This window comes from Lutjanus erythropterus, chromosome 19, assembly GCF_056507025.1.
Source record: "Lutjanus erythropterus isolate fLutEry1 chromosome 19, fLutEry1.hap2, whole genome shotgun sequence".
In the NCBI taxonomy this organism is placed as follows: domain Eukaryota; kingdom Metazoa; phylum Chordata; class Actinopteri; order Lutjaniformes; family Lutjanidae; genus Lutjanus; species Lutjanus erythropterus.
This window is the reverse complement of record NC_139335.1, coordinates 5,171,509-5,198,859: the sequence shown is the minus strand read 5'-3', so window position 1 is coordinate 5,198,859 and position 27,351 is coordinate 5,171,509. Positions and strand designations below refer to the sequence as shown.

The 27,351-nt window shown below is 39.9% G+C and overlaps 1 protein-coding gene across 1 annotated transcript in view; it reads left to right on the top strand.

The window, feature by feature from the left end:
• shisa6a (shisa family member 6a) overlaps positions 1-26,998 on the top strand; it is a 103,447-nt gene extending 76,449 nt beyond the window's left edge. The window contains exons 6-9 of the mRNA XM_084743679.1: positions 10,266-10,328; positions 11,335-11,355; positions 12,912-13,040; positions 22,928-26,998. Coding sequence (XP_084599805.1) covers positions 10,266-10,328; positions 11,335-11,355; positions 12,912-13,040; positions 22,928-23,535 — 821 coding nt within the window. The 3' untranslated portion in view covers positions 23,536-26,998. The remainder of the gene's footprint in view (positions 1-10,265; positions 10,329-11,334; positions 11,356-12,911; positions 13,041-22,927) is intronic.
• Positions 26,999-27,351: the final 353 nt, after the last annotated feature.

Sequence of the window (27,351 nt, the reverse complement as noted above, 5' to 3'; positions counted from 1 at the left end):
ATCGATAAAGGAGAAACAAAGATCCTTGGCCTCAGGGGCCCCGAGTGGGAAGTCGTCATGTGTAATGCCAAGCCGGTCGCCTCGGTTGTCCTGTCTCTGTTCTTTTTGAGAGGCCTGTCTGAACCGCACAGACACACTGATCTGTCAGAATTATAGATGATGGATTGAAAGAATAGCAAAAAAATGGTGACAGACACAAATAGAGCACTTGGATTGTCCTCAATGTCGGCAGTGTTGACGTGCACATCGGAAGCTAAACAAGGAGTATTCTTCATTTGTTCAGGGTGAATTTCTAGTTCAGTATGAATTTTACATGATGCACGACTGCGCAATCGTGTCTGATCAAAGTGTGAACTGGCGTGAACTCAAATTAGCTGCGTCTCAAGTGAAACGCTTTCACAAATTGAAGCGAAAGATGTAAACATTTAGAATTAGCATTCTGTACACTCTCTGTTAAATGCCAACAAGCATCCAAGCTTGGCTCATAATTGCAAAGTCATTAAAAGATCTCAGCTGTAATTTTCCAGTTTGTGGTGCCCTCACAAAGAGTGTCTTTTCTCCTTTATTTAATCTTTTCATCATGCAGCTTATCAACAGTTGCTTTGTGCCAAAATACCAATATAATTACAGGAAACACGGAGCGTAATTATGGAAAATAACTTACTGGATAATTCATTTTTGGAATACTCTGCTGCCTTTCCTTTACAACAGGAATGATAAGAAAGTTTGAAAATGCTTGGTGTGTCTTCACTTAATTACTTCTGCTATATGTGCTTTTGTATTTGTTCCATGAGTCTTATTAAATTCTGCTTTTCAGCTTTGAGCTATCAAAGTTTCATCATGAAACTGTTTCCAACCAGAACTGTATTCTGTAGATGTTCAAGAAGAACAGATGAACTAAAAACTAATTTCATTCTTTGTCATAAGTGTTCAACAAAAAGAAAAGAAGACAAGTTTTCTTTAACTACTTCATAACACGCTGATACAGTGGGTTGTTATGATTTTTTTTTTTTTTTTTTCGTCACATGGATTAAATGAAGTTTGTCGCTTTCTTTTTACTTAAAATTTCCCACTGGACTGCATAACACAGTGTCATCCCAGCCCTCAATGCTGCTTTGTCACTGATACTGATGCCCAAAGTATCCTTTGGTGGCTGCAAGATGCCGCCAAAAAGCTGAACACGTGATCAACATTGTGAAATGGTCGCAGGTTGGTTAGCTTTAGGGAACGATGATGGTTTGAAATAAAATAACACTTTTCAAAAAAGGAAAAGGACAACGCTAGAAGATGCTAGAAGTAACTGGTCAGTAAATGAGGCAAGCAGTTTAAAATCTTTTCTGTTTGTTTTAGAAGTAGTTTTTTGTCACAGGTCAGATTTCTCTCTTGAGACATCATTCAGCCTCAGCTGTGAACTTGGATCCTTCAGTTTCTTACTTCATGGAGTCCAATTATCCACGGCAAGGATAACGGCAGCTTTGTGTGATGTTACTTCTGACATATCGAAGAAGACATCAGATAAATCTGTGCTTATCCTTGTTAGTAATTCACAGACTCCAAGAAGCTCCTCGAGATGCCGTCGGTCAAGCTCGTGACGCTGCACGGGTAAGGCTGAGAGACTTTGTGTGGACCGATGCTTTCTGTTGTGCTAATGTAAGAAAATGCTTTCCCAGCAGTAAAATAAGCAGCACAGAGTAACTGTGTTTCCAGTGCTGCAGCTTGTGAAATGGAAAATTAACTGATTTGTCATCAGCAGAGGATGTTCCCCAGTTTTGTTTTGTTTTTTTGATGATTTCGGGAAGACGAGCTTCACTTGTAGACAGAGTTGAGATTCATCCATGTGCAGAGAGAAATACCATAATTGAGTTGAGTGCATAAAGTGGAAAAGGCAACTGGGAAAGTGTCAATTTTTAAATACACATTACACTGAGATGTGCCATTAAGAGGCTCAAGGCTTTTTTTCATTGAAGAAAAGATGCAGATGAGGCGTCAACAAGAAGCCAACGAGTCATAAAGGATGAATGCAGGCCAATAGATTAAATTATCATCCGCACGCATGACATATTTTCACTTTTCGTTATTTCGCTTTAGGAGTGCAGCTCTTTGCTACTTGATGTCTAAAACAAACATAAAACATGCACAAAATTGCCACTTATGCACTTGGTCTTGCTTGTAGCAATTATTAGCCATTTGTAGGGAATTTCTTTTTAATTATTAAGTACATTTCCAGCTCCTAATTGCGTTGTATTTGATGCTTGGGTCCAGCTTATGTTTTTTTTAATCAGGTAGACCTAACATTATAATTGTCACCACTTTGCACACAAGCATCTCACTTTTCTGGTATTTTTACATTTCCTTCTACCCCAATAACGTCATAATCTGACTGAGTTGCTTTTTGTTTCATTTCAAGTGGAGTTGGACATGTCCTAAATGCACTTGAGACCATTGGCCATGGTTTGTCTAAATGGGGCCAAATTGTGAATATATGTCACTTTCACAGATCCCCTAGTATTGTCTTCTTTAAAATCTTTTGCTTTTCTTTTCAACATATGCAAGCCTCGCACAGAGCATACAATTACAGGAAACAGGAAAGGAGAAAATTGACCCGGTACCAAGCCTGCTGAACTGTCATCATTGGAGCACTGATCAAACACTGGACTTAGAATTAAAATATATACTATTACAATATCGCAATATTAAATCGTCGTAAAAAATGCTGCGATAGAAAATGTCATCTATGTCACCCAACCCATGGCGAGTTGTTTCTCCAGCTGGGAAAAAACAGCCATCAAGAGCAACAGACCGTATGAGCTGCTGAAACAAATGCAGCAGTTTAGAGGTATTGGAATGAGCTGGAATAACCTCTTCTCTCAAACATCCAAGAGCAACACAATGACTGAGACCCCATTATAGCACATGAAGAGACAAAAACAAACAAAACTGTGCATATGATCTCTTCAGTTCGGTCTGATTTGTTTAATCCTCACCGCTCTGCAGATGCAGTGGGAGTTCAAAAACAAACACATCGGAGGAACTTTTAATTTCATGAGTAAGCCCTGACTTAGTCTCTGAGGGTCAGTTTGTTCAAATAAATGTGCTTGGGTCTAAAAAAAGGTTTTGGGTGAGGCGTCACTTCACTGTAATGATGATAAATTGTAGCTGTTGCCAACTGCACTGAATCTGAACAGATTAAACTGCCTATTTGTCAGATAACGATGTCATTTCCTCAGATCATCAGATTGTAAATTGTTTTGATTCCACTGCAACTTCCTCAGATTTTGCAGTTTCAGTTGTTCACGTCCCCGCTGAGGTTTGCTGCCTATCACAGCTCCATTAAAGTCCTGAGTAGTTTGAAGGTGACAGACGCAAGCTCTCATCTTTCTCTTTTGGTATTACTTTGCCTCTCCATCACACACATCCATATGCACAAGGGCAAAACGAGGTGATCTGTCCCACCAGGTCCACATGGTACTTCACACTCTGCCAGCATAATGACATAGCATGGGCCCTCGCCGTAGCCAGCGTCTGTCCATCAGCTTCCCCAGAGCGAGGCGTTTAAAATGGATCTGGGTCACAGTGGGATCCCCTCTGTCCACCCGCTGGAACCTGGAAGCATTCGATTCATTTGTGACAGAGCCGCCTGCATTACTACAGCCAATCCATGTGACACACTTTACTGTCAGTGAGAGCTGCTGCATTATGTATTAACACTTAGCAGGTATGTTATCTCCCATATAGCTCACAGTGCTGAGCTCTGTGTCAGCTGGATTCAGGATGTCAACGCCTCAGTGTGAATCATAAAACTGATATTTAGAAGAATTCCCCTGACATTTGCTCCACTTTCTCGGTCCGTTCTGGTTTTACAGCAACAGTTTAAACCTTTAACATCAGCCGCTGTGAAGAAAGTCAGGGACTTTAGCTCCAGACATCTTTTTTTTACATTCAGTGTAGCACTTTAACTGTGTTATAGGACACCCAGTATATAAAGAAAATCTTGTTCAGCAGCGACAGCTTGGCCATCATTCCTTGTACACTCTTCTGATGAATCCTTTTTAGAAAATAGGGTTTGTCAATGGTTCTTTGGATGAAAAGGGCTCTTAATGGAACCCTTAGTCTCACAAAGAACCCTATTTGGAAGAAAGAGTTCTTCAGAATTTGTTGAAATCTTTCATTAATGGTCCTTTGTACCATCATATAAAAGGGTTTTCGGTAGAACTCTTCCCTTGGAATATAAAACGGTTCTCTGTAGAACCCCTTGAAGGGTCTCCAGATAAAACCCTTGGAATATAAATTGTTTTTGGTTGTACCCCAGGGGGAGGTTTTTGTTAGTACCCTTAGAAGCTGGGAAGGTTGTGCATAGAACCTCAGAGCCTACAGTGCCTACATGTACCAGGATGCATGTTGTTGTGCATAGCTATTACTCTGTTGGCCCAAACATAGCATAACAAAAGTACCCATCTAGCATGCCCCAAGGCTACAAACAGGCGGACACTTAGAAATCTCAGAAATAGCTTGTAGTTCTTCCTGCATGCGGTGACATCACTATGACATCACTGGATTCAGGAAAAACTACAGACGGTGACTATTCCTGTTAATCCTGCAGAATACCATGTTCCATGTTATTTTGACAATTCTGTGCTTCCAACTTTGTTGTCTGGTGAACATCCTTACCTGTGTCAACATGACACAAAACCAGGCACACAAAGAAATGTTTCTTTTTTTTTTGTTCGTTTTTTTTTTTTTGTTACAAGTCATACTCTTCTCTCTCGCCTTGTTCCTGTCTGTCCTCTCTGCTGAAAATGCCCCAAAAATAATGTTTAAAAAAAGTGAAGAAATAGTTTGGAATGGAAGAACTTGTCTGACCTGCGACAGAGCCCTTATCTCAACCCCATCCAACACCTTTGGGATGAACTGGAACACCGACTGTGAGCCAGACCTTATCATCCAACATCAATTTTGGATCTCACCAAGGGGCTGTGTCCACCAAAGCACTTCTTTTTCCTGAGGCCACCTAATTTTTTTTTTTTTTGAATTGTTTGCAGATGCAGCACCATGTATTTACACCCTGCTTCAAACACCAGTAGTGTGACGAGGCACCGAGTGTCTGTTCTGTGCTGAGCGCTGCATGTTTGGCATTTTTTTTCTCGTTGCAGACAATTGAAAAATGTCCAACTTTGAACAAAATGCTGCGCTTGTCACTGTTGCTGTTTACTCAGCCATCCTGTCTGTGTGTAATTCGCGTTTCTCAAAAACTATTCATCCGATCTTCCTCACTCTTAGCAGGTTTGTTGCAGAAGACCCACTGGACCAAATGATGGTGCTATAACAACAATCTACGTTTAGGCCTGTAACCTATGAACTACTAAGAACCAAAATTCTTTTTCTCTTGAATTTTGTGGATCAAGATAAGTCTATCCAAATAACAACTACAACCATTTTTAATTTTATCCAATTCTGTAATTTTGTTTGTTTGTGTTTTTGCTTCTCTACCTGCAAATTTTCAGCATTTGTCACCAACTCTTGTACAGAGCGTCCCTGGGCCAAGTCAAAAAAGTAACTTTTTTGGTTTTTTGTAACTCCATGCATTTTTACTGTAGCTTGCTCTCAATGTTTATATTACAAAAATGTAATATTTCCTGCACACACTGTGCTATTGCAGCCACATTTGTGGTGCCATTTGATCAAAAGGTGCTAACAATTTTTACGTTCAGTATTTGTTGGTATCACAAACTATCTGCAGAATAATATAGGAAATTCTGTATCACAGCAACCAAAGCATCTCAGTTTGGAAGAAGCACAGTCCCTAATGCTACTGTGGCTGAATGAGAGAAAATCCCTGCATTCAGGTTTAAATGTGACGGAAAGCTTGGAACCAGGAGAGTGGAGGCAGATTAATGGTTTTGAAATGTTCAACAATCTCATCTGGGTGTAATGTTCACATCCTCTTTTATACACATACAGGTTATTATGTTCCTACGTGGTTTTCATATAAGGGATTTTTCATATCTATATGTTTTAAATACACTCAGACAAACAGTAAGCTCTGTCAGATTACCTGAACATGTCAAGTCTTTGCAGAGGCTGCAAATGCAAATGAGTGACAAACAACGGAAAGAAACTCAATTCGCCCGCTGCTGCTGCAACAGACTGTGGTTTATTGCAACAGCAGTGGACTCATTTCATCGACTAACCTGTCATCCTGCTCAGTTTGAGTTTGTGGTGGGAGAGGATGTCTAAACAAATCAGAATCTGTGGCCTGCACTGAAAAAAAGAGAATTATTAGACCAACTTTAAACATTTGCCCCAATTGGTAATGCCACTGAAAAAAGTTATTTCAAATCAAGTTGACAATTTGTATGGACACAATTGCTTTAAATCTGATGTACTTAATCTAATTGCTTTTAAATCAACAGTTTGCATGAATGCAAACTAAATTCAAGGCGCAACAACTTAAACGCTTGCATTATTCCTACTCAATTATTTGCTTTACAATCTTTTTTGAGGTCTTAAACTCCTTCTCTTCTCTTTGATTACAGTTAAATTAAAGTTATTCATTAATCCGATATTTTCCATAAATGCACCACTAAAATTCAACTGAATTATTTAAGCATAAAAACCCATTATTTCATATTCAGTAAAGTTCATATTAGTCAAAATTATGACTAAATTATGAGTTTAATAAACACAAAGACAGAAAAATCTACTGGCACCTGACGTTTTTTAATTAGTAGAACTTTAGCAGTTTTCACTACATTGATTTAACCTGTTCAGGTAGACTGTTTTATATATAACACAATACATTATTCGTCCTACATTAGACTTATCTTCTTTCTGAATTACCGAGAGAAAATAGCAGCTTAACTGCAGGGAGAAAAATCTAGAACAGACATGGACCTAATGATGTCAGACGTACATTACTAAGAGAAACCTTACTAATGTGCTTTTACTGAAATAAGCAGAGCAGGTTGAAGGGATGAAACATAATTTCAAGTTGTTCAAGTCCACAAAATTAGACATCAGTAAATCAGAAAGCTGATTGGGAGTCATTCAAAATGCTGCCTTACTTCAACTACCTTGGTACTTACAAGAACAAACAAAGAAATCTGAATATGAGTATCAGACTGCCCTGAAATCATTTCTAAACATTGATCTCCACGCGCATGTGCTGTTGTGGGGTCTTGTTCAGATCATTGCAGCACAAACTCACATTTTCAGCCATCTTGCTGCAGTTTCTCTGGTTGAACTTGTCCTGCACTGACCGAGCTGAACCGGAGGAGCGAACACTCCCGCCTCAGAAATAACTGTGTTCGGTGTGAATGTGTTCCCTCCGACTGCTCTGTGTTGCTCACTTTCCCTAAGCCGATTCATGCTTCACTACATCACAGAGTGCTGGGGCAAGATCCTTCTGTGAAATTTACCCTCATAAACAAACACTATATTTCTTTTTTGTCCTTTTTTTTATAATGTGTGCTCAGTTTGAGTAGCTGCACAATTCCAGCAATAACAGTCAGATATCTCACATAAAGGGGCTAATTGGATCAGACGAATGTAAGCCCTGAACCGGAGATTACCTCAATGAAAAACCATCCTTGCAGGGTGATAAACTTTTGAACCTTGGTTAAACAGTCGTGGTATGTTTTAATGTGTGATATTTATGAGGCAGTTGGTTTCTCTGCTGTGGAGGGGGGAAAAACCCACAGATTCTGCAATTACACAGATAGTAAAAGGTTGTTATTTATTTGGTGCAAAACTGCCTCCATTTCAAGTTCATGGCAGGGTAATTTAGCTGAGCTTTCTGTTGCTGTTATAATTGGTCCCTTGATCAAACCTGTGTGATTGGAGAGCAGAGTACAGCTGCAGGCAGAACGGACCAAATACAGCTTGTTTTCTAATTATGGTACACAGCTACTTAAAACCACTTAACTGGGAGCCTTTATATTCCTTCTTTTCCTGAACTGAATATCAATTTCCGTTGAGATAAGCAAGAAATTCCAACACCACGTTTAAATCTGTGCAATTAATCTCTATACTTGCTTAGATCTCAGCTGAAGCCAAATAACATTTGTCAGAAATGTCACATCCGCCTGCTGGGAAAAGCATTATGATTCAAATACAGACACTGATCTTTAACAAAAGCAGAATGCAACCCCCCCTGTCATCAGTTCAGAGCGTTCTAAAGAGCTCATATGTAGTTTTACGTCTTAAGCACTCTCATAAGATGATAGATGAACATATTTAAATGCAAATAAGGCACAACTATCACATATCCATGTTTTGTATGCTCTGCTGTTCAAAAACAGCCGATGTAATTGAATAAAGGCAATATTTTCACTCTGAAATTATTTGAACTCGTATTGCTGCTCGGTGATGGAGGTCTCAGATGATTCTGCTTTGTACTTTAACTGCTCAAACAACACATAACGATATTAGTGCAACATCAAACAACTCACTCACAGCGAAGATGGATCACCTTGAGGTGTAGCGGCTTCCAGGTTCCCGCATAAAGAGGCCGTAATCAATCATTTTGGCAAAGCAGTGGCAACACTGTGGATTCGTCAAATGGGAGAAACACTCACAGTCCCGTAACTGAGCTGTGACAGTTTACTGCTCACTCGAGACACACTGAACAAATCAAAGATCTCATATCTGGAGAAACAGCAAACAACGACTGGACTGGATGGAAAAGCTGACTGACTGTCTGTCGAACAGAGTTGTGCTTGTTGTGCTCAACTCGCAAAGGGACTTTCTTTAAAAAGTCACTTTATCACATCCGAAAACACATTTTTCACTCACTTGCCCACGTTGACACAGTAGATGATCCACAGGGTGTGAGGATTGTTAAGGCAAGACAAGCATATTTACAGTGTTGGGCAACATTACTTTAAAAGTAACTTGTTACATACAACGTGAGAAAAGTAACTGTCTGCAGCCATGCTTTCTTAGCAGGTTTAAAGTAGGGTAGATGATGGATACATTTAAATACAGGATCATTGATACATATTTATTTGATGGATTTATGATGCAGAAACACCCACAAGGTGACTCTCCTGTGTTGCATCGCCACTGAGACAATGAGGTATTTATCTTAATCCTTTCTGAACAAATTGCATGCATCTTTTACACAGTTCTATGGTGAAAATTATAAGCCAGATGCATAAAAATAGACATTAGCAGCATGCAGCTTCGGTGATCAAGGTAGCATCCTCAGTTTATCATAATGGATACACTCTGCTGCAGGAGTGTTGCACCTGATGTGGCATGCTCTGTCCCTGCACCATCTATTTAGGACAGAAACACAAAATCAAGTGTCTATAGCCTGCAGTACACCATGTATCAACATGGAACTAATGCACCAGTTAGTGTCTCAAAACACATATCTACATACAAATTATAAAAGTGACTCACCCAACCCATGTTAGTAGAAGAAAAATGTGGAAGCAAAGGTGAATATTTGACAAAGAACATGTCCTTGCTGGAGCTACAAGCACAAAGGGATGTAGGTTTGGGTTGGACTTTGGGGTTGGGGTTCATTACTTCTTAATCACTACAAAGTCTGCTGAAACTACATGTTCTCTGCCACCCGACCTTGTTCTCCTTCTGTGTTGTCTCTCTGTTCTTCTGTTGCCTGTTGATGCAAAGCGTCAGAGCGACGGAGACACACAGTGTCCCCATATCCACTGTAGAGGCTCATTCCTTCCCAGCGTAAGGTGTGAGGGGAGACGCTGTGCTGCTGCCAGACGAGTGCTGACTGAGAGTACAGCATGCATGCAAATAAATTACTATTTAAGAGGTTTGTGTATATTTTTGGGAATGGCATTTGGTTTCTGGTTCCTCTCCACAGGTGCACTGGATGGTTTTAGCATAATAGATTTGATCATGGGGAATTTGTCAAATACATCCATCTCGAGACCCGATTTGAGATACTCCATGATTTCATTGTCTGCCAAGACTGTAGACCACGTCTGTCCTCTGTCTCGCAATGCAAACAAAGTCAGCTTCATGGTATATTCAGACTACAGGCATCACAACAACAGGATACAAGTCATTTTCACTGGAAGCTGGCAACATGAAGCCAGAAATTGACGTCCACCAATTATTACTGTGGGCCACAAATCAAAGTTGAGTCCAGCTCAACTTTGATTTGTGGTGATGTGTCAGCTTATCATATGTATTATGATAAGCCAAAGAACCCCTTATGGTTCTAGTTAGCACTTTTATCTCTAAGAGTGTACCGTGTTGAAATGACCTCAGTGTTTTTCTTCCAATAGGAAACCACCACCATGACTACCAGCACAGCCACCTGGATTTGACCGCGCTCACACCTAAACTGGGTAAGAAAACACAGTAATGCCGCTTAGTCCTTAGCTGACATAAGATGTGGTGCAAAAACAGTTAATCAAAATGTATATTTGGTATGCATGCAAGAAAAATAACAAAAGTCTCAGTGTCTTTTCAATGCTGAAATAAAGTTCTACTGTATGTAGGTTACTCTGACTTTAAACAAGATAACTGACCTGACTTGACTTTCCAAAATGATCTGCTCCATTATCTGTCTCTAAATGAAAGTAAGCCAAACAAATCTTGTGATAGACTATTTCCAATTTCAAGGACAAAAGTATATCTTTCACGGGGAAATTAAAATCTGAGGAGCCGATAAAGAAGTCCTCAGAGAAAATGAAAAGCAAGAAGTGTATGATAATCAAAAGATCATCCGTGCAGTTTGCTGAAGTTATTGAAAGCCCAATTACTGTTATTGCATCCCATCTATTTCACTAAACGTGATTTTCTGTGAAAGAGGAGCAGCTTTTAGTGTGGAATTACTGAAAGCTCCTGTGTCTTAACGGCAATGAAATGAAACACTGTGTAATTAAAGAGAATCAGGCCTTGTACTTGGTACTAAAAACTCCCCCCATGATGTTCTAAAAACTGTTGAGATCGATGTTTTGTGTCAGTGTTTTCTAGCAAAAGCTAAGCGATCGTCATTGAGTCATTACACAAACTTCGCCACCGTTAATGGAGCGCCGCAGTCCACATTCTGCCCGTGCTTGTCTACCTCTTTCACAGGACGGCCTTTTCAATGGCAAAATGGGTTTCAAAAGTACTTTCAGCACCAAATAAAACTCTTCAAACAGCGCTTTTGAAGTCTATTTAGCTTCCGACGAGAATCGTAGCCGCTCTGAATAATTCAAGAGTTTCTGGTTTTGGACTTTGTGTTAACACTCGACAACATTCTTGCAAGCTTTGAACAAGGGCAACCTCTAGTATGAGAGGTGTGGTTGAAACATTCTGTGCACATTGATTGTTATTGATCCTTTCTTTCTCGCTTGGATTTGTTAGCCCACAGACAAATGAGATATGGTAAGTAATACACATACACATGGTGTTTATGTGTATATTTTTCTTCACCTTTTCTTCCACAAATATCATGTAGAGATCAGATTTTTTTACCTGCACACTGGGGGTCATTTTGTATTCTCCTTTTTTTTTTTTTTTTCTTTTCTTAAGCGCTTGGTTATTTTTTGCAGTCACAAAACTTCACGCCGCTGCATTACAATCCATGACCTTTAGTCCAATCGTAAAATCTTCTCCTTCACACATTATTTTTTCTATTTCACTCCACCTAACCAGCTCTTTCTTGCCCCCCTGCGCACACACGCACATGCCGACACACTCTTTTTTCCAACTCAGTGAATGTCTCCCCTCTACACCATATGTTCCTCGGTGTTGTGTGTCCCTGTCCTCCTTGCTGCAGTAGTCGCCCCGTCCTATTTTTAAATCCAGCACCAGAGTCCCTGCCCGTATCCCGGCCCTCTCCCCACCCGCTGCGCCTCCTGACCCATGACTGGGCGTCCCAAATACTGAAGCCACAGGAGCTCAGCGCAGTGCAGGGAGCCTTAATGGTGTCACTCATATCAGTGATACCATGAACTGAACTGTTAAAGCCGAGGTGTTCCACAATGAACCAACTGCTTAGACAAAGTGAACAGATGCACGTAGTGCATTTTATTGATGCTACGACTTGTCAGCATTTCGGGGTGGAGTCACCAGATACCCTTCAAAAATCAGGAAGTTCACTGTAGTTTGCCTTTCCAGAGGAAACACTATATAAGCCGTGTTTCCACAAGTGGAAATTTTAGTCCCAGGAACTGCTTTTCAAGGATGTAGGAGTCTTTCCAGAGTAGTCTACACCTGTCCCTAAACTATGTAAATAAAGATGGACACTGTGGCTCCACCTCCTCCCGCTGTACAAAAATGAAGCCAAAATATCCCAGATACAAGTGCTGCCATCTTGTGCCGGTGATGCCATTTGGAGCCATTTGGAGCCATTTGGAGCCATTTGGAGTCTGTGCAGTAGTGATCAGGGTTGGGGCCGTGTTATCGAGGTTTGGCCCAATCTACTATTTGCTACCGAAAATGACAGCCACCAGCCACCAGGGGCCAATCAAGATGCTCTGACATGTACGAGATTTGCATGGGAGAATGCTGTGATTGGTGGAACTCACAGGAAGCTATGATGATTGGTCAAATTTGTGGAAAAGTTACAGCGATTGGATAAAAAATTGCAAGGTCTTGCAAAATTCAAAGGGATTGGTTGAATTTGTGTTAATTCTTGCAATTGCAAACTCTCAACTTCCTGGGGGGGGGGGGCTGTAAAGTGGCTCCCTGCCTGCAGCTGTGGCTTCAACACCCCAACACAGTATTATTCATAATGGAGAAAAACAGATCAAGTCAAATTAATCTCTACACCTTTTTAGTTGTTGTTTCCAAAAGGCTAAAAACCTCCAGCACCTCAGTCAACACTCACTACATCACACCTGCCCCCTCTTCTTTTAAAGACTCCCAGTGTATAAACCCTCTGTCTGATTGACTGTACACTGACTTCAGCGCACTGCTTCCTCCCTTGTCCCCTGTAGAGAGACCCCAGCGGATGAACAACATCCTGACCTCAGCCACGGAGCCCTACGACCTGTCACTCTCCAGATCCTTCCAGAACCTCAGCCATCTGCCGCCCTCCTACGAGCTGGCCCTCAAGTCTGACTTAAGTAAATACTCCTCCTCCCTCCACAGATTAAGTAGGTGTTCCTTCATTTGTCCTTCATCGCCGTGTTCTGCCTGATGCACTAAAAAAAGACGAGGAATGACGTCACCCTCATGCCCCGTGCATTACAGGGTCGCCACATTCACCACGTCTGGCCTGATGAAACATCTGAATGTCCATTACAGAGACATGCATCATGATAAGTATCTCCAGATGTTTGGTGGCTCATCATGCAGATAGTCCTCTCACTTTTTCACCTTTTTAGGGAAATAAACTTCAAAAAAATTAAAATGCATGACAACGCGCTAGAGCCTCCATACTCATTCTCATCAACTCATCTATCGGCCCATCGACTGACATCTAATTGGCGTGTAATTTGGCTCCATCTGCAGCCCATGTCATGTTGCTAATGTCTCTTAATGACATATTAAGAGCCGTTTTTTTTTTTCAGCTGAATGGCTTCTATACACCAACAAGATGGTGCTTTAATATCTCAGCAATTCTACAGTTCATTATCTTCGCTGTGACATTTTCAGCCCGAAGATTGAGGTGGATGTTGATGTTTCAACCTGATGACCACTGAATGCCGAGTTTTCTTTAGATTAGTGGCATGTTCCCTGTGTTTGTCCAGGTTTCGCTTTATTGATTAATCCTTTATGAAACCGGGGAGTCTCTTGAGATCCATGTTCTGTTATGCACTATAGTAACAATCACACTTTAATTAATTTACAACCTTGGGCGCAGATCCTGGGAGGGGACGGAGAGGACGAGTCCCCACCCAACTTCAGAAAAGCATTGCTACTCCCTTCCCAATAAATGATTTTTATGTAATTATTGTAATTTTAAATATGTAATTATTAGAAACCAACTCCACTTCGAAATACTTCTCACACAAGGCTTTGATTATGTTCCTGTTGTGTATTCTCCTCACCGGTCTGAACCGGATACCTCACTTTTCTGTAGTGGGCTAAAATCAAAGTGTTAGGCCAGTAAATATGTGTATGGCTGTGCATCTCCATCACAGGTTATCTAATGATGTTGTTGAGTAAATGAAATATGTGCCGATTGTGCCTGTAGACAGAAGTGAATCAGAAAAGAGCCATAGTGATGGTGTAACTGAAGTCTTCACTATGGAAAATTAAGGGTTTATCATAAAACACCTGCTTTTCGAATTTGGTTCAATAGTCTGTTCACTTGACAGACCACTGCGAGCAGAGGGTATTTTAATGTTAGTAATTCACATAAATCGTGCAGATACCCTCTTATAATGAACCTAAACAGCATAAAGTAACGATAGAAATGAGGCTAAGGCCGAGCATTTTTCCAATGTGCAGTCAAAATACAGACAGCGGCTCCACTGATCTGCGTCCATGTTTACAACATCCACATCCGTCCAAGACAGGACACCAGATGCATGGAAGAGAGCTGCACTTTTTTAAAATAGTTATATTCTTCAAAAAACATGTTTTGAATGCCTGATCAGAAAGCAGTGTTTCCAATTTAAGTTTATCATGTAAATTAATCCAAACCCAGGGCGTTCAGTATTAAAAATGTAGTTTTATCAAATTCAGAACAGACTCTGGGGACACTGAAGATTATACTTGTATACAGGACAAAGCGTTTTATGAAGTCAGATAAGACGTTCAACCAGAATGGCTTTCAAGATGACAAGATGCATATGAATCTTCCAAGATGAGGTCCACCCAAAGTTTTTTCTGTGTTTACAGGGTGCTATGCTCTATGCTAACTGCTAACCATATTCTGTGCAAGGCCTGGGCAATATGGTAGTGATATGTATCATTAATAGACACTTCATCAATAGCAATTGGAAAACTTTCAACAAGTTTATATCAAATCATATATGATTTGTGTAAATGATATATGCTGTAAAATGTACATTTCATGCTTTCTTACGTGATTACAGCCCTTTAAAATAAGTTATTCTCTGATGAATATACAATATTTGTCTATGAAAGGAAGGATCATCATGTAAGAACATTCACAAAGTAATGGTTGGACATTGGCTCATAATCAGAAATCAGAACTAGGAACTATGGATACAATGTTCCTAAATGTAGAAAAAATCAGAACAAAAAGTCTAATTTTAGGTTTAGAAATTCTTCACAAGGTTATCAACAAGAGTAGGAAATGTAATTTGTCATCCCTGCCAAGATATTTGCTGAAGTATCTGTTTTTTAAAGAGAAATGTTATCTAGTTTAGTCAAAGAAACCTGATCAGTCGACCTGATATTCTGTTATATCCTGCTTTGCAGTATAATGGAGAGAAAACATTTGGATTTAGAGTTACATCTATTTCTTTCATCTGAATGTTCTGTTTAGATAATACCAAGGTGGATATAAAGTAGAACTCTGAGTGTATTTATCTCTTTTCTGTTTCAAACTGATGTGGAGCTCCAGAGGATTGTGCAAACAAGGTTCAAACAGAAGCTTTAAAGTACAAAAAGGAACAAAAAAGTTTTATAAAATCTACCATTTTTAGTTGACTGCTTTCACTTGAGACCATCCATTTTTCATGCGTCGGTTTTTTAAATGAGGTGCTTTCAGATGAGCTTAAAATTTTGCATCATAGAGCGATGAGATCATCGGAGAGGGACGCAGACGGACTCCTCTCGTCTGTGTAGAGGAGTAGTGGAGTTCGCCCCAAAATCAAAGACACATGTGAGTTCCAGAGTTTTCAGCCGTAGAGATGTCTGCCTTCTCTCCAATAATGGAACTGAATGGCACTCAGCTTGTGATGCTCAAAGCGTCAAATAAATACACCTGGAAAATTCAAAAGTAGTGTCCCTTTACAAATATCATGACCCAGTTACTCAAGATAATCCAGACTTTGTTGAGCAGTTTCATGTAGGAACTAATTTCTGTCTGCAGTTGAACTTCTTCTTTTCTACAGGAAAGAAAATATTTCCTACATGAAACTTTTTTAAGGGTGACGCTGTGCCTAGTTTCCAACACACAGGGACTAAATGCTACTCGGCTTGTGGTGCAACTCACACCAAAAAATCCAGATGGATAAGTAGCACTTCAGGCCAGGGGGGAAAAATAAGTATTTTCGATTTTGGTGTGAACTGTCCCTTTAAAACAGTGTACAAATGGAACAACACATATTTCTCACACAGTTTTTACCTTCAGACACTCAACAGTGTGAACAGACACTGAATATGTGCTGCTCAGTGTGTCGTCATGTTGTCAGTCGAGTGAAACTGAAAACACACTCTGTGCTTGCAAGACTATTATGTTGCGAGTTATCATGTTTAACAGATTTGCTGGCAGTAAATCTTTTCTACAAACATTTCCTTCAGGTTCAAAGAACTATTCTGAGTTTACATTGATTTATCAGGGAAAACACTGTGGAGTACTTGTGCTGTACTTCTTCTTCAAATCATTATTTACAGGAAAGAATTCGATGCATAAATTGCAATGCACATGAATGCACCATTCACCGTCCTTGACTCTTAAGAACATGTGCACACTGAGAAAAAAAAGCCGTTTAAATGTGTCATTGCTTGCGTGATAGAAAAACATGCATCAGTGCAATCTCCTTTCAGCGCATCCAACATTCTTCTTTTATACGTTTGCCTTTTCTCTCCCTTATCAACTCGGGGCTTTGCTCTTATCTCGCTGGAGCCTTGTACACACACAGAAAATCACAGAGATGAATCACGGCGAACTACAAAGAGGCTTTTCGAATTTGAGACAGGAGCCCTGCGGAATTTGTCAAACGAGCAAGCAAAGTCGTCCCCTTCCACTCAAAAAAAAAAAAAAAAAAAAATTAAATTACAGGTTCAAGCATGAGTGAGGTCTTTGGAAACAAGCCGAAAAGTAATATAATTAGTTGCTGTTTTAATTAAACCATCTGGAGAGATGATGATGATTAAATTAAATTAGTATGGTTTATTTGCAATTTTAAATGATCGTGTGTGTGTGTGTGTATACAGTGTGTGTGTGTGTGTGTGTGTGTTAGTGTGTGTGTGTGGTGACTCCTCTTCCATCTTTCCTGCCGTCCTTCAGTGATGTCAGCGAGGCAGAGATTGAGGACGCTGCCCTAAAGTAACCCGCTCACCTCCCCCAAGGAGGCTGCGAAAAGGAGGAGAAACAAATCTTATTTGGCTCCGTTGTCTTTCACCTTAATCGCCCTAAAAGGGATCAGGAGAACAAACAAGAAACCATTAATCTTTGCCAAAAAGAGAAAAAAATGAAATGGTATTGCTGTATTTACCCCCTTAATTTCACCACTCTTGCTCCAAACCTCTCCAAAGATCACTTTATAATTGATGTTCCACCAGTTTCACGGGTTTTAGTGCATTATATGATTACAGGCTTCTGTGATCAATAGCTGACACATAAATATACTGGCTATATTGAATCTAATCTAGCAGAGTGGGAGCTGGGGTTTAATTAGCTGTTGTTAGCAATTTCCTCTGTTTGTAGCTCCGCTCCACGTTTGGGACCCTTCAGCCCCTCGCAATCATGTTAATTGTAAAGTGCTGCATTTTATCAGCGCCGCAGAGATGAGATCGAGCAATATGCATCGCCCTGTTAAATCATTTCAGTCACTTAAAGTGTAAACAGTGTAACAAGTGTACACTCATAAAAAGCAGGTCTTAAATCAAAGGCAGGGCACTACAAATGCACTTCCTCTGAAACTCATCACCATACAAGGGAGCCAAGAAAACCCCTGTAGAAATTAATATTACAGTGAATTCTCTTATCTTACTGTTAGAGAGAACCTACTTTACCCTGATTGATATATAGTATATTATATAGTATATTTTACTATATTTTAGTAAGAAGCCTCCTTGTTTTCTTTCTGATTTCTTGAAAACTTAACACTGCTTCCATATCATAAGGCTGTCAAATGTAATGAATGACTGATACATTTTTTATCCTGTTTAAAAAAATGTCTGTGATGATAACTGCATCAATGCATTACCACAACACTGCAGTCACATGATACCTTCTGTAGAATAGCGCTCATTAATGTCATCACTGAAAATTTTATATTGAAGGGTCAACCTCAGACTCAACACAGGGCATCTTGGGATTGCCAGTGGGAAATAAGACAAAACTTTTCTTGGTCTTGAGAAGCTTTATTTTAAGTTTATTAACTGACAAACTGTAACATGAACTGTACATTTACTGCCAGGTTGACAACTTCCTGCTTGCAGCAGCACTGCAGGTTGATGATTTTAAACAAGAAAAAAAATAAAAGATTCTACTTTGTGTGCCTGGAACCTTTTAATCCTTTTTGCAGTGATAAAGCAGGTAACAAGTATCAAAGTTTAAAATTCTGGTGGTTCCTAAACCTTTTAGACGATGCACCCCATTCTACATCCCAACCAGGTTGACACATCCTTAATCCCCACCATTGCCATCGCCATGGTGACAGCAGGGCGTTCAGATGATATTAAAGATATTGCAGCAATCAGAATTGAATTCCAATAAAGTTGCACACAATCTGTCATGTAAAGAACAAGGAGAAGACTGACACTCAGAGAGACAAATTTAGTCAGCTCTCCCACTGGTTGGAGACATCCAGGAACCCAAGCAGTGACAATAAGAATATCAAAATTAAACCATTACACTGCCATTACATTTTACTCCCTAGAGGCAGCTGGCGAACCCTGCTCTATGTCATAATAAATTCAGAATATTAGACATTTACACAGCTTTATTTCTATTAGTGCAGCAGAGTCATGTCATACCAGTCTAAGGCTATAGTTTCTCATTTAACAGAAATACAGTTTTCATTCATTAATTACTTCCAGTCGCTTGTATTTCACTGTTTCTCACTTGCTGTAAAGCTGCAAACAATATCTGCACAAATGTTTTACATCAAACAAATTCCAGCAGCTCAATAAGCACAATGCCTCCTGCTCCTGGTAGGCTTTTTTTTTGAAGGATGAGAAGTTGTCTGCACACTGAGGTGAGAATTAACAAAATTATTGCACAGCTCTTGTAGCCAATAAACCTGCACAAAAAGGACAAACAGAAAACGACTAATTCTTTCAAAAACTGAAATGTTCCCCTGACCGTGCCAAACAAACAGCATCTAAGTGCTGTTGCTATTTGCATACATTTAAATTTAGCAATATGCATACATTTGGTGCAAAATTGGCCCCTTTCTATGCAAATGAACCTCATTGCAAAAAATTCCAATTCACAAACAGCAGCGCTAATAGCTGTACGCAGTTAGAGTGAAAATTATTAGCAGCTTCAGAGAGTTGATGGAAACTGAAACCCAGCGACTATAGCCAGGAGAAGCAACAGCACATCCCAGCACATCATATGCTCACAGATGGCAGTACAATATTCACCATGAGGGAATGAAACGGGAAAACGCCATAAAACCCACTGCTGTGAGAAACAGGGATAATGGTTGCACGCCGTAAAGTCCAGAACAGACCAGAACAGGAGAGGTAACAGCTTTTCATGTGCCCAGAGACATGAAGGAGAACATACAGCAACACCACAAACCACAATCAGTCTGACAAAAAAAACTTCATACAGGGTGAGTCTACCATTTGTGATGTGCAACTTCAGTATAGCTTCAGTAAGCTACTACAAGGAAGTTTTATTTAGTCATGAACGAGTCTCAGTTTATTACTGATGCCTCTATGTGACCCACATAAAATAACAAGACCATCCATAGGAAGATCAGCTGTTTCTGTGTTCTCAATGCCTGCAGCCGGATTGTCCTTGAAATCAGATGAAATGAGCCTGTTTATGTTTTTCACTGGCAAAGTTACAGTGAGTAGTTAGCAAGTTAGCTAGTTTAACAGAAGCAGGAGGAAATTTTTTATTTAGATCAGTTCTATTTTTCATGATATATTTTGTGGTTATTACCCTGGAAACACTCACTTTTGTCCAGAGGGACCTCCAAAATCAACACAATATAAAAGTTCCTTGTCGTAGTATTAAGAACAAATATTTCTGGGACCACTACAGAAAATTGGACATGAACATTTAACAGATGTCAAACAAGGGGAATTTCACTCAGCTGCAAAACATTACAGGCAGGTTTGCACTGTAATATCGTTAGTGCCATATCTTTTGTGAATTGGGCATTGACATGGGGCACATGGTGGTTGCAAGTGATGCAAAATCCAGCAGAGATTAAGTATCAGTGGCCTAAATCCATTCTTTGTTGTTTGAATTCACCCCTCAGCTTTGCAAGCTCCCAATTATTTCATGACATCTGTATGAGCCGAACACCAATATGAACAAAAAGCAGGTGCACAAAAAAAGCACAAAAGTGAGGCAAGATGTTGAGGAAGGGGTTGTGCTGGGCTGCAGGCGGTGGAGCGAGACTGATCACTGCTCAGCTACAATTGTAGTCAGAAGTAACCAGTCACTACAAGCACTTTGGTGGCCCTTTAAAAAAAATGCTAGCAGCTCAGAGAGGCTACTCTCTCCAGTTTGTGTGTGTCTGCAAGTATCAGTCCACTGTAGCTCTGCTGTTGCCGTCCACTGGTGCTTCTTCAGTCATCAAAAGTGGCAAAATGTAAAAATACTAAGTAGAGGGTTAGCAAAAAATAATGAAAACTCCTGTGAATGATGAGTATCGATCTGCATATGTTTGAAAATGAGCTGCCATGGGAGCAGGGTGGGGTTTTAGTCATTTTCAACCCAGGATATGCAGTTTTTGAAATTGATTTATCAAAAAACATCCTAAATAACACCAGCATCGATGTGTGTCATCACAGTAATTTAATTTTGTTTACATCTCTAAAAACAGGTTTGAGTGTGCTGTACCTCCTCTATTTGAAACATTTGCAGGAAGGTTTGACATTTTAACTTAACTTTAACATTTTCAAGACATTTAGTCTTCCATCAGTAAAACTCAAGAGTATAGAAGTGACATGACAAAGTTAGCAAATGAAAACATTATTTCAGTCAGAGCAACAGTGTTAATTATGACACAATCCACCCTCCCACTTTATTTTTTTTTTTACTTGGTTTTGATTTGTTTGTGTCAGCCACCCCACTGGTTATTTGAGAATTTACTATGTGTATTTTCTTATCTTAGCAGGACAAAATATTTTCTTGCCTTATTAAAGCAATTGAGTCTATAATCACTCCAGATCTCTTACAGTGACTGGATACTCCAGTTTGACTTATTAATGGAGCTACGGGCTGCGGCTTGTCGATTATCTGTATACTTCTAGCCTCTGGTTGAGTTTGGTTGACATTTTCTGCCATAATGTCATATCTAACCCAACCCCTCGGGGAAAAATGCTGGAGCAAAACGCTACAGGCCAAAGTTGGGCCTCCTTCATTAGGAATGCACAGAGCAGTGGACATGAAACCCCTCATGGAGGGACAATAAGGTGACCTTCTGTATCCAGGCATGACTTCTCTCCCAGAGAGCCGAGCATCCAGACAAACAATTCCCATCATCCCTCTTCTCTACGACTCGCTGAAGCGTGCTATGGTCCTAAAACGGCCATTCGACCTCTGTGTTCTGCAATAATTAACTACTGCAGAGGTAACGACCCCTCAGCCACAACAGTTAATCAGAGAGCTTCTGTGGTAGTGTCCCCCTGTGTGCCAGCGCTGCCAAAAACAGGTAGATAAAAGTCTGCTCAGAGCTGATTGCCGCCTGTGGTTAATACAGCTGTGAATGACTTCACCATTAGGAGCGTGTGTGCGCCTGCCGGATAGACCGACCTGCTTTCTGGCAGAGGTATTAAACAACTGTTCAGGCACAACCAGCTCATGAACTGTGGAGTATCGTGGCAGGCTGATGAGTTCTCTCCACGCTGAAGGGCAACTGCGCTGACGAGAATGTTGTTCTGTTTTTCATAGAGAAAGGGACAAAACAACTCAAAGCAGTTTGAATAGAGCTCTATAACTGCTGTGTTCATTACATGATCACCTCATCTCTTCAACAGCAGCCAGCAGGTTGTACGACAGATGTCATGAAGACTAATGTGTCAACAATAGGACTGTGCTGCCACTCTGGCAGTAAATATACAGTGGATTATAAATTCCACTGTGTCAGTTAATAAATGCTGCAGCTTCTCAAGACCATAAAAGTCTTGTCTGTTGTTTCCAACTGATCAAAAAGTTAAGCAGGAAAGGCGAATGTTAATGCTAATGCTACCACTAACACTAATGTTATACCTTTATAACATCAGCTCTGGTGCAGTTGTATTCCTTAAAAAGCTGAACTGCTTTAGTCCAGACATTTCTGTCTCATATAAAGTCCTAAGTCCAGAAAATTCAGTCCCAAATCGAGAACATTCAGTTCTCAAGTCAAGACTTGGGACGGAAAGACAAGTAAGTCCCAAATCAAGAAAATTTGGTCTAAAGTCAACACAATTCAGTCCCCAAGTCAAGTCCTACAGTTGTAAGTCAAGAATATTCAGTCCCAAGTTAAGTCAACAGAACATAAAAATCTGGCCAAAACCTTATGGTCCTAGGGCTTGTTTCATTAGTGATTTGTTAGCACTTTGTGAAATTACAAACAGTGGCAGCATCACTTTTAACAACTAATTGTTTCTAGCAAATTGGGGATGAATTTGCAAGTGCTATGTGGCTCTCGCATGATCGTGCATGAGTTGCAATAATTTTGTTTCCTTTGATTAGCAAATTAGTGCCAAAATTAACAGGGGATGAAATTATGTCATGCTGCAAATTGCAACTTTCATTTTGCAAATTTGGTTAAATGGGCCCTGGTCGGTTTATGGTTTTCTAACCCTCAGTTCAAAATATTTAGTGGTCTTGCGACCCACTTAGTTTTGTTGTAACTATGTCACTTTAGCACTCAATATTGTACAAGTATCCAAGGGTGCACTAATTCACAGCAAAGTCAGTAGTCTTGATACTGTTGTATCTCTCTTTGATTATCCTTCTCCTCTGACTCCTCAGGTGATAAGGACATTGATGAGTACTACACAAGGAAACATCTTCATCCTGACTTTGGCGGTCGGGGTCCAACCCACATGGTGAAGCTGAATCCAGATCCCCAGCAGCACCAGCAGCGGCAGCGTCCCCGCCGAGTCCAGAGGGCCATGTCCCAGGACCACGTCCTGTCTCCTCCCAGGACGCCACGTCGTGGGGATTACGGCTTATCTTCATATGGCGTGATGGCAGCCGCTGCGTACAGCAGCAGCCGCCACCTCTCAGAGGAGCAGCTACTGTCAGCAGACCGCCTCCACTCCCAGGATCCCTTGCTACTATCACCGGCGATGAGGCGCGACAAGTTCCGGGAGAAGGCCATGGCACGGGCAATGTCTCACGCCGACATGCTGATGCCCGTCACGCCTGTCATGGACCGCCACAAGATGACCAAGATGCACTCTCAGCCCAGTGCCTCTAACGACTCCTACAACACGTTGACGGTCAACCACCAAGTGACCACGTCTAAGAGGCAGGCGTTTGCCTCCCGACGAACACACACGGTGGACCACCTACAGTACATTCCCGGCCACCACCACACATACCGCACTGCCAGTAAGAACGAGGTAACTGTTTAACCGCAGAGTGGTCAGCTGAAGGATTCCTGAGACACACCACAGACATCAACAGAAATCTCCAAAATCAGCAAGTCTCCTCAGCAGAGATGTTCTGTCTTCTTATTAAAACAACCTCCTACATTAAAAACTCTTCCTGCTTTTTAGCACAAGCTTCCTGTGTCATCCAGATTTTGGGTAACTAGAATCAACCCCGGCAAAGACATTTCTCTCTTAGCATCATAAGGGCTTTGCGCGTTGACACAAAGAGGGATCCTTCATGTTAGACAATTGACAGCGTGAAGAAAATATTTTTTAAACTGGACATGGGACTGGAAGGGAGTCTTATCAACTTTATAAATATATAAATATATTATATTTACTATTTGTATTTTCAGTCCTTGTTATAGCTTTAGAGATTCTCATTGACTGATGTAAGCACTTCAAGTGGTGCCTCTTAAAATTGTCCCATTTCAACGATGAAGTGGATTTGTGGGTTAAAAAGCACAATTAATGAAATCCCTTTTTTTGTTTGGTTTATTTTCCTCTTCTTCTTTGGTAAATGGCCAGAACATATCAGCTTTTTAGTGAAAACAGAGGCTATTTCTGTTGCGTACAATAGATGATTGTAAATAGGCTACATTAGCAGCATTTAAACAAGAAAAGCTGGCCTTTTGGCATTATGTTATGTTTTGTTTTGTTTTCTCCCACCTGGAATCTATTGTGGATTCCTAATTAATAATTTTAATTTTAGATAAGGCAAAGATCCCACATTAATATTATTTCCACAGATTACAGTGGAGGTAATATGTATATGGGGAGTATTTTTTCTTTTTTTAAACTGTGCTTGTAGCATAGAATGATTGTGTATGAAACCACTGTCGATTGGCAGCTTCAGTCTACAGACGTGACTCCACAGGTGAAAATGGAGCCTGATGGTTGTTTGAATTAGCTTAATTTCATACATTTCCTTGCTTTGTCATCCACGAGGATGACCCGCCCCCGTCCACCCTGCTCGGGTAGTGATTGGCCAGCTGCTTCCATCTCTACATATCAGGTACTCTGTGTCAGAGCTGAGGACCGTGTAGGTCGAGTCATAGTTTTGTGTCGATGTGTTGACTGAAACAATCAGTACTAAAAAGGACGTCATAATCGCTAGTCAATCAAGCATCAATTAAAACTGTGAACTGTTTGTCCAGATGTTTTCATTAAAGCAATGCCTTATTGTATGGAATCCCATATGCTCTTGATTGAACAATCATGCTTTTGTCACATGTCTCGTTGTCTTTGCTTTATGTGCAATATTATTGATTATAATTTACCAGCAGTAAAAACCTGTACAGTGATAGATGATGCAGTACATATACCTCAAAAAGACTAAATTCAATCAAAGGAGTGTCAAACTTTAAAAGGAAGACAATAGATATTTCTATTCGAAATTTGTTACACCAATCACATTACCTGAATTAGCTTTGTTTAAGGTTTATGGGCTCATAAGTATGTATACAATGCTTTTGTTTTCAGCTATTCAGTCAAATGAACTGGAGAGTCAAGGTCTTCAAGGGTTCACTCAGACTGAATATAAATCCAGGACCCAGCCCAACTCTGGTCCTGGTTTGTATCTTGAACACTAGGTACTAACTGGGTCTGGCAGGGTCCCTCTGTCAAGTCTTAAACCTGAGTAGATCCAAATGGACTTTCTGTCAGCTCTGATCCAATGACGGGTCTAAATCATTGCAGGAGAAAAAAACATGTTTTTTAGGGTGGATGTATCCCTGCTCTTTTCAGCCGTCTTCTACTGTTATTCTTGGCTATAAATCTTGATTCAAGTTACAGGTCAAGACAGTTCAATCCCAAGTGAGTCCCAAGTCAAGTCCCAAGTAAAGACAATGTAGGCCCAGGTCAAGAATATGCAGTCCCAAGTTAAGTATCAAGTCAAGACAAATAAGTCTCAAGTCAAGAAAAGTTGGCCCCAAGTCAAGAAAATTAAGTCCCAAGTAAAGTACTAAGTAGTCCCAAGTTAAGAAAATTTGCACCCAAGTCAAGAATATTGTCACAAGTTAAGTCTCAAGTCAAGGAAGTCAGAAAAAGTGAGTCCCAAGTTTCAAGGTCAACATAATATGGTACCAAATCTAGACAGTTCAATCTCAAGCAAAGTCCTAACTCAGGAAAATTCATTTAGTCCAAAGTCAAAACAAATTTGGCCACAAGTAAAGAAAATTCAGCCCTAGGTAAAGTGTCAAATAAGTTCCAAGTACAGTCCACAGACAACAAAGACCATAATTTACACACAAAGAGAAGAATTGATCTGGTCTGAGTAGATTTTCCATCTGTCTCTTTCCAATCATGAAGAGTCCAATGGCCTTGATAATATATATCCTATCATGACTTGGATAATATTCATGTTTGTTGTCAAACAGCTTGAGGGTCAAAAACAAGATGAAAATCTGTGCATTTCCACAGGCATGCACTGTCCATTTCCAAAATGCCAAGAATTCTGAAATTGTGGGTATCTCTTAGTGATTACATTCACCAGATTACAACTTTACCTTATTGTACAGGTAAAACATCAGGAAATTAGCTATATCTGTTATCAAATATTTGAGTTGTACGCTACTGTATATAAGAACTTGAATACAATGTTTTTGTGATTGGAACTGTCTTTTTTTAATGGCAGGAAAGCAATGTCTCATTACACATAAATCCATGATTATGTTGAAATGTGCTGATGTCTTGTTGTTTTTCTAAAGTCGACTGTCTGACTGACTATTATTGTTTTTAATAATAATGAATTAATGATTGATGACCTTGTAGGGATGTGGAAAGTTGGCCAAATGAGTTCAATCAATTTATTTCTTTAAATTATTTTAAAATTGATGTGCTACTTTCCTTTTTTTTACGCCAGGTCTGTATTAAATGATGTCAGTTAGAGATCTTTTTTTCAAAATTATTGTCTTTGTACATATGATTTGTTTTTCTTTTCTTGGGGAGTGCTTGCAGGTTATGAAGTATATTTGATAGTTATTATATTTGATGGGTGGGGGGGTGTTAACTGTTCAGTAGACTGCTTCAGAAAGTTTCTGTATCCTTTCACCTTGCTCAACTAATCTTCACAAACGTCTGTTCCTTCTTTTCACTTAATTAATAATGATGTCATCCCGAGAGCCTTTTTATCTATGTGCAATATTTCCTATTCATGCGACATAACCCTATAGCCACTTACTCTTTTTAAAATGTTGTGAGGTTCATTTGCTGCCATAAAGGCATTGTTGTCCTTTTCATTTAGGACTGTTGTCTTTCATAGTCAAAGAGGAATTTCTTTTAATATAATACAGCTAAATGTGGTATGAATGAAAAAGGTGTCTGTGTAATTGCACAAATATCTGGAGACTAATTTAAAGGCTTCAAAACAAAATATGACTGTTCTTGTGCATTTTCTGTTTGTTTACAAACTATTAAAGCACATCATGTGTGTTGTATACATCGATTCAATCACTCATGCTCTTTCATATTTATGAAATAAGTATCACAAATAGACCTTTTGCCGCAAAACTTTGACGTTTGGTGGCGTAGAGTTCTTAGGGATAGTGGTTAGAGGTGCACAGAGACATGATTATCTATCTGTTCAACCAACAAAATGATCTGTCTATGTATCCGGGTAGAAGACCAAAAGTGGGCGTGGTTTATACTGGAAGTCACATTTGGATTTGGGTGCATCCCTAATAGTGATCATTGTGACTATGAAACTCCTTATGGAGATTTGTGTTAAGGTAACAGTAGGTGATGATGGTGCAGTTTTGCGGATGGTTTGAGCTTATGTTTTTATATGTTACCATCCCT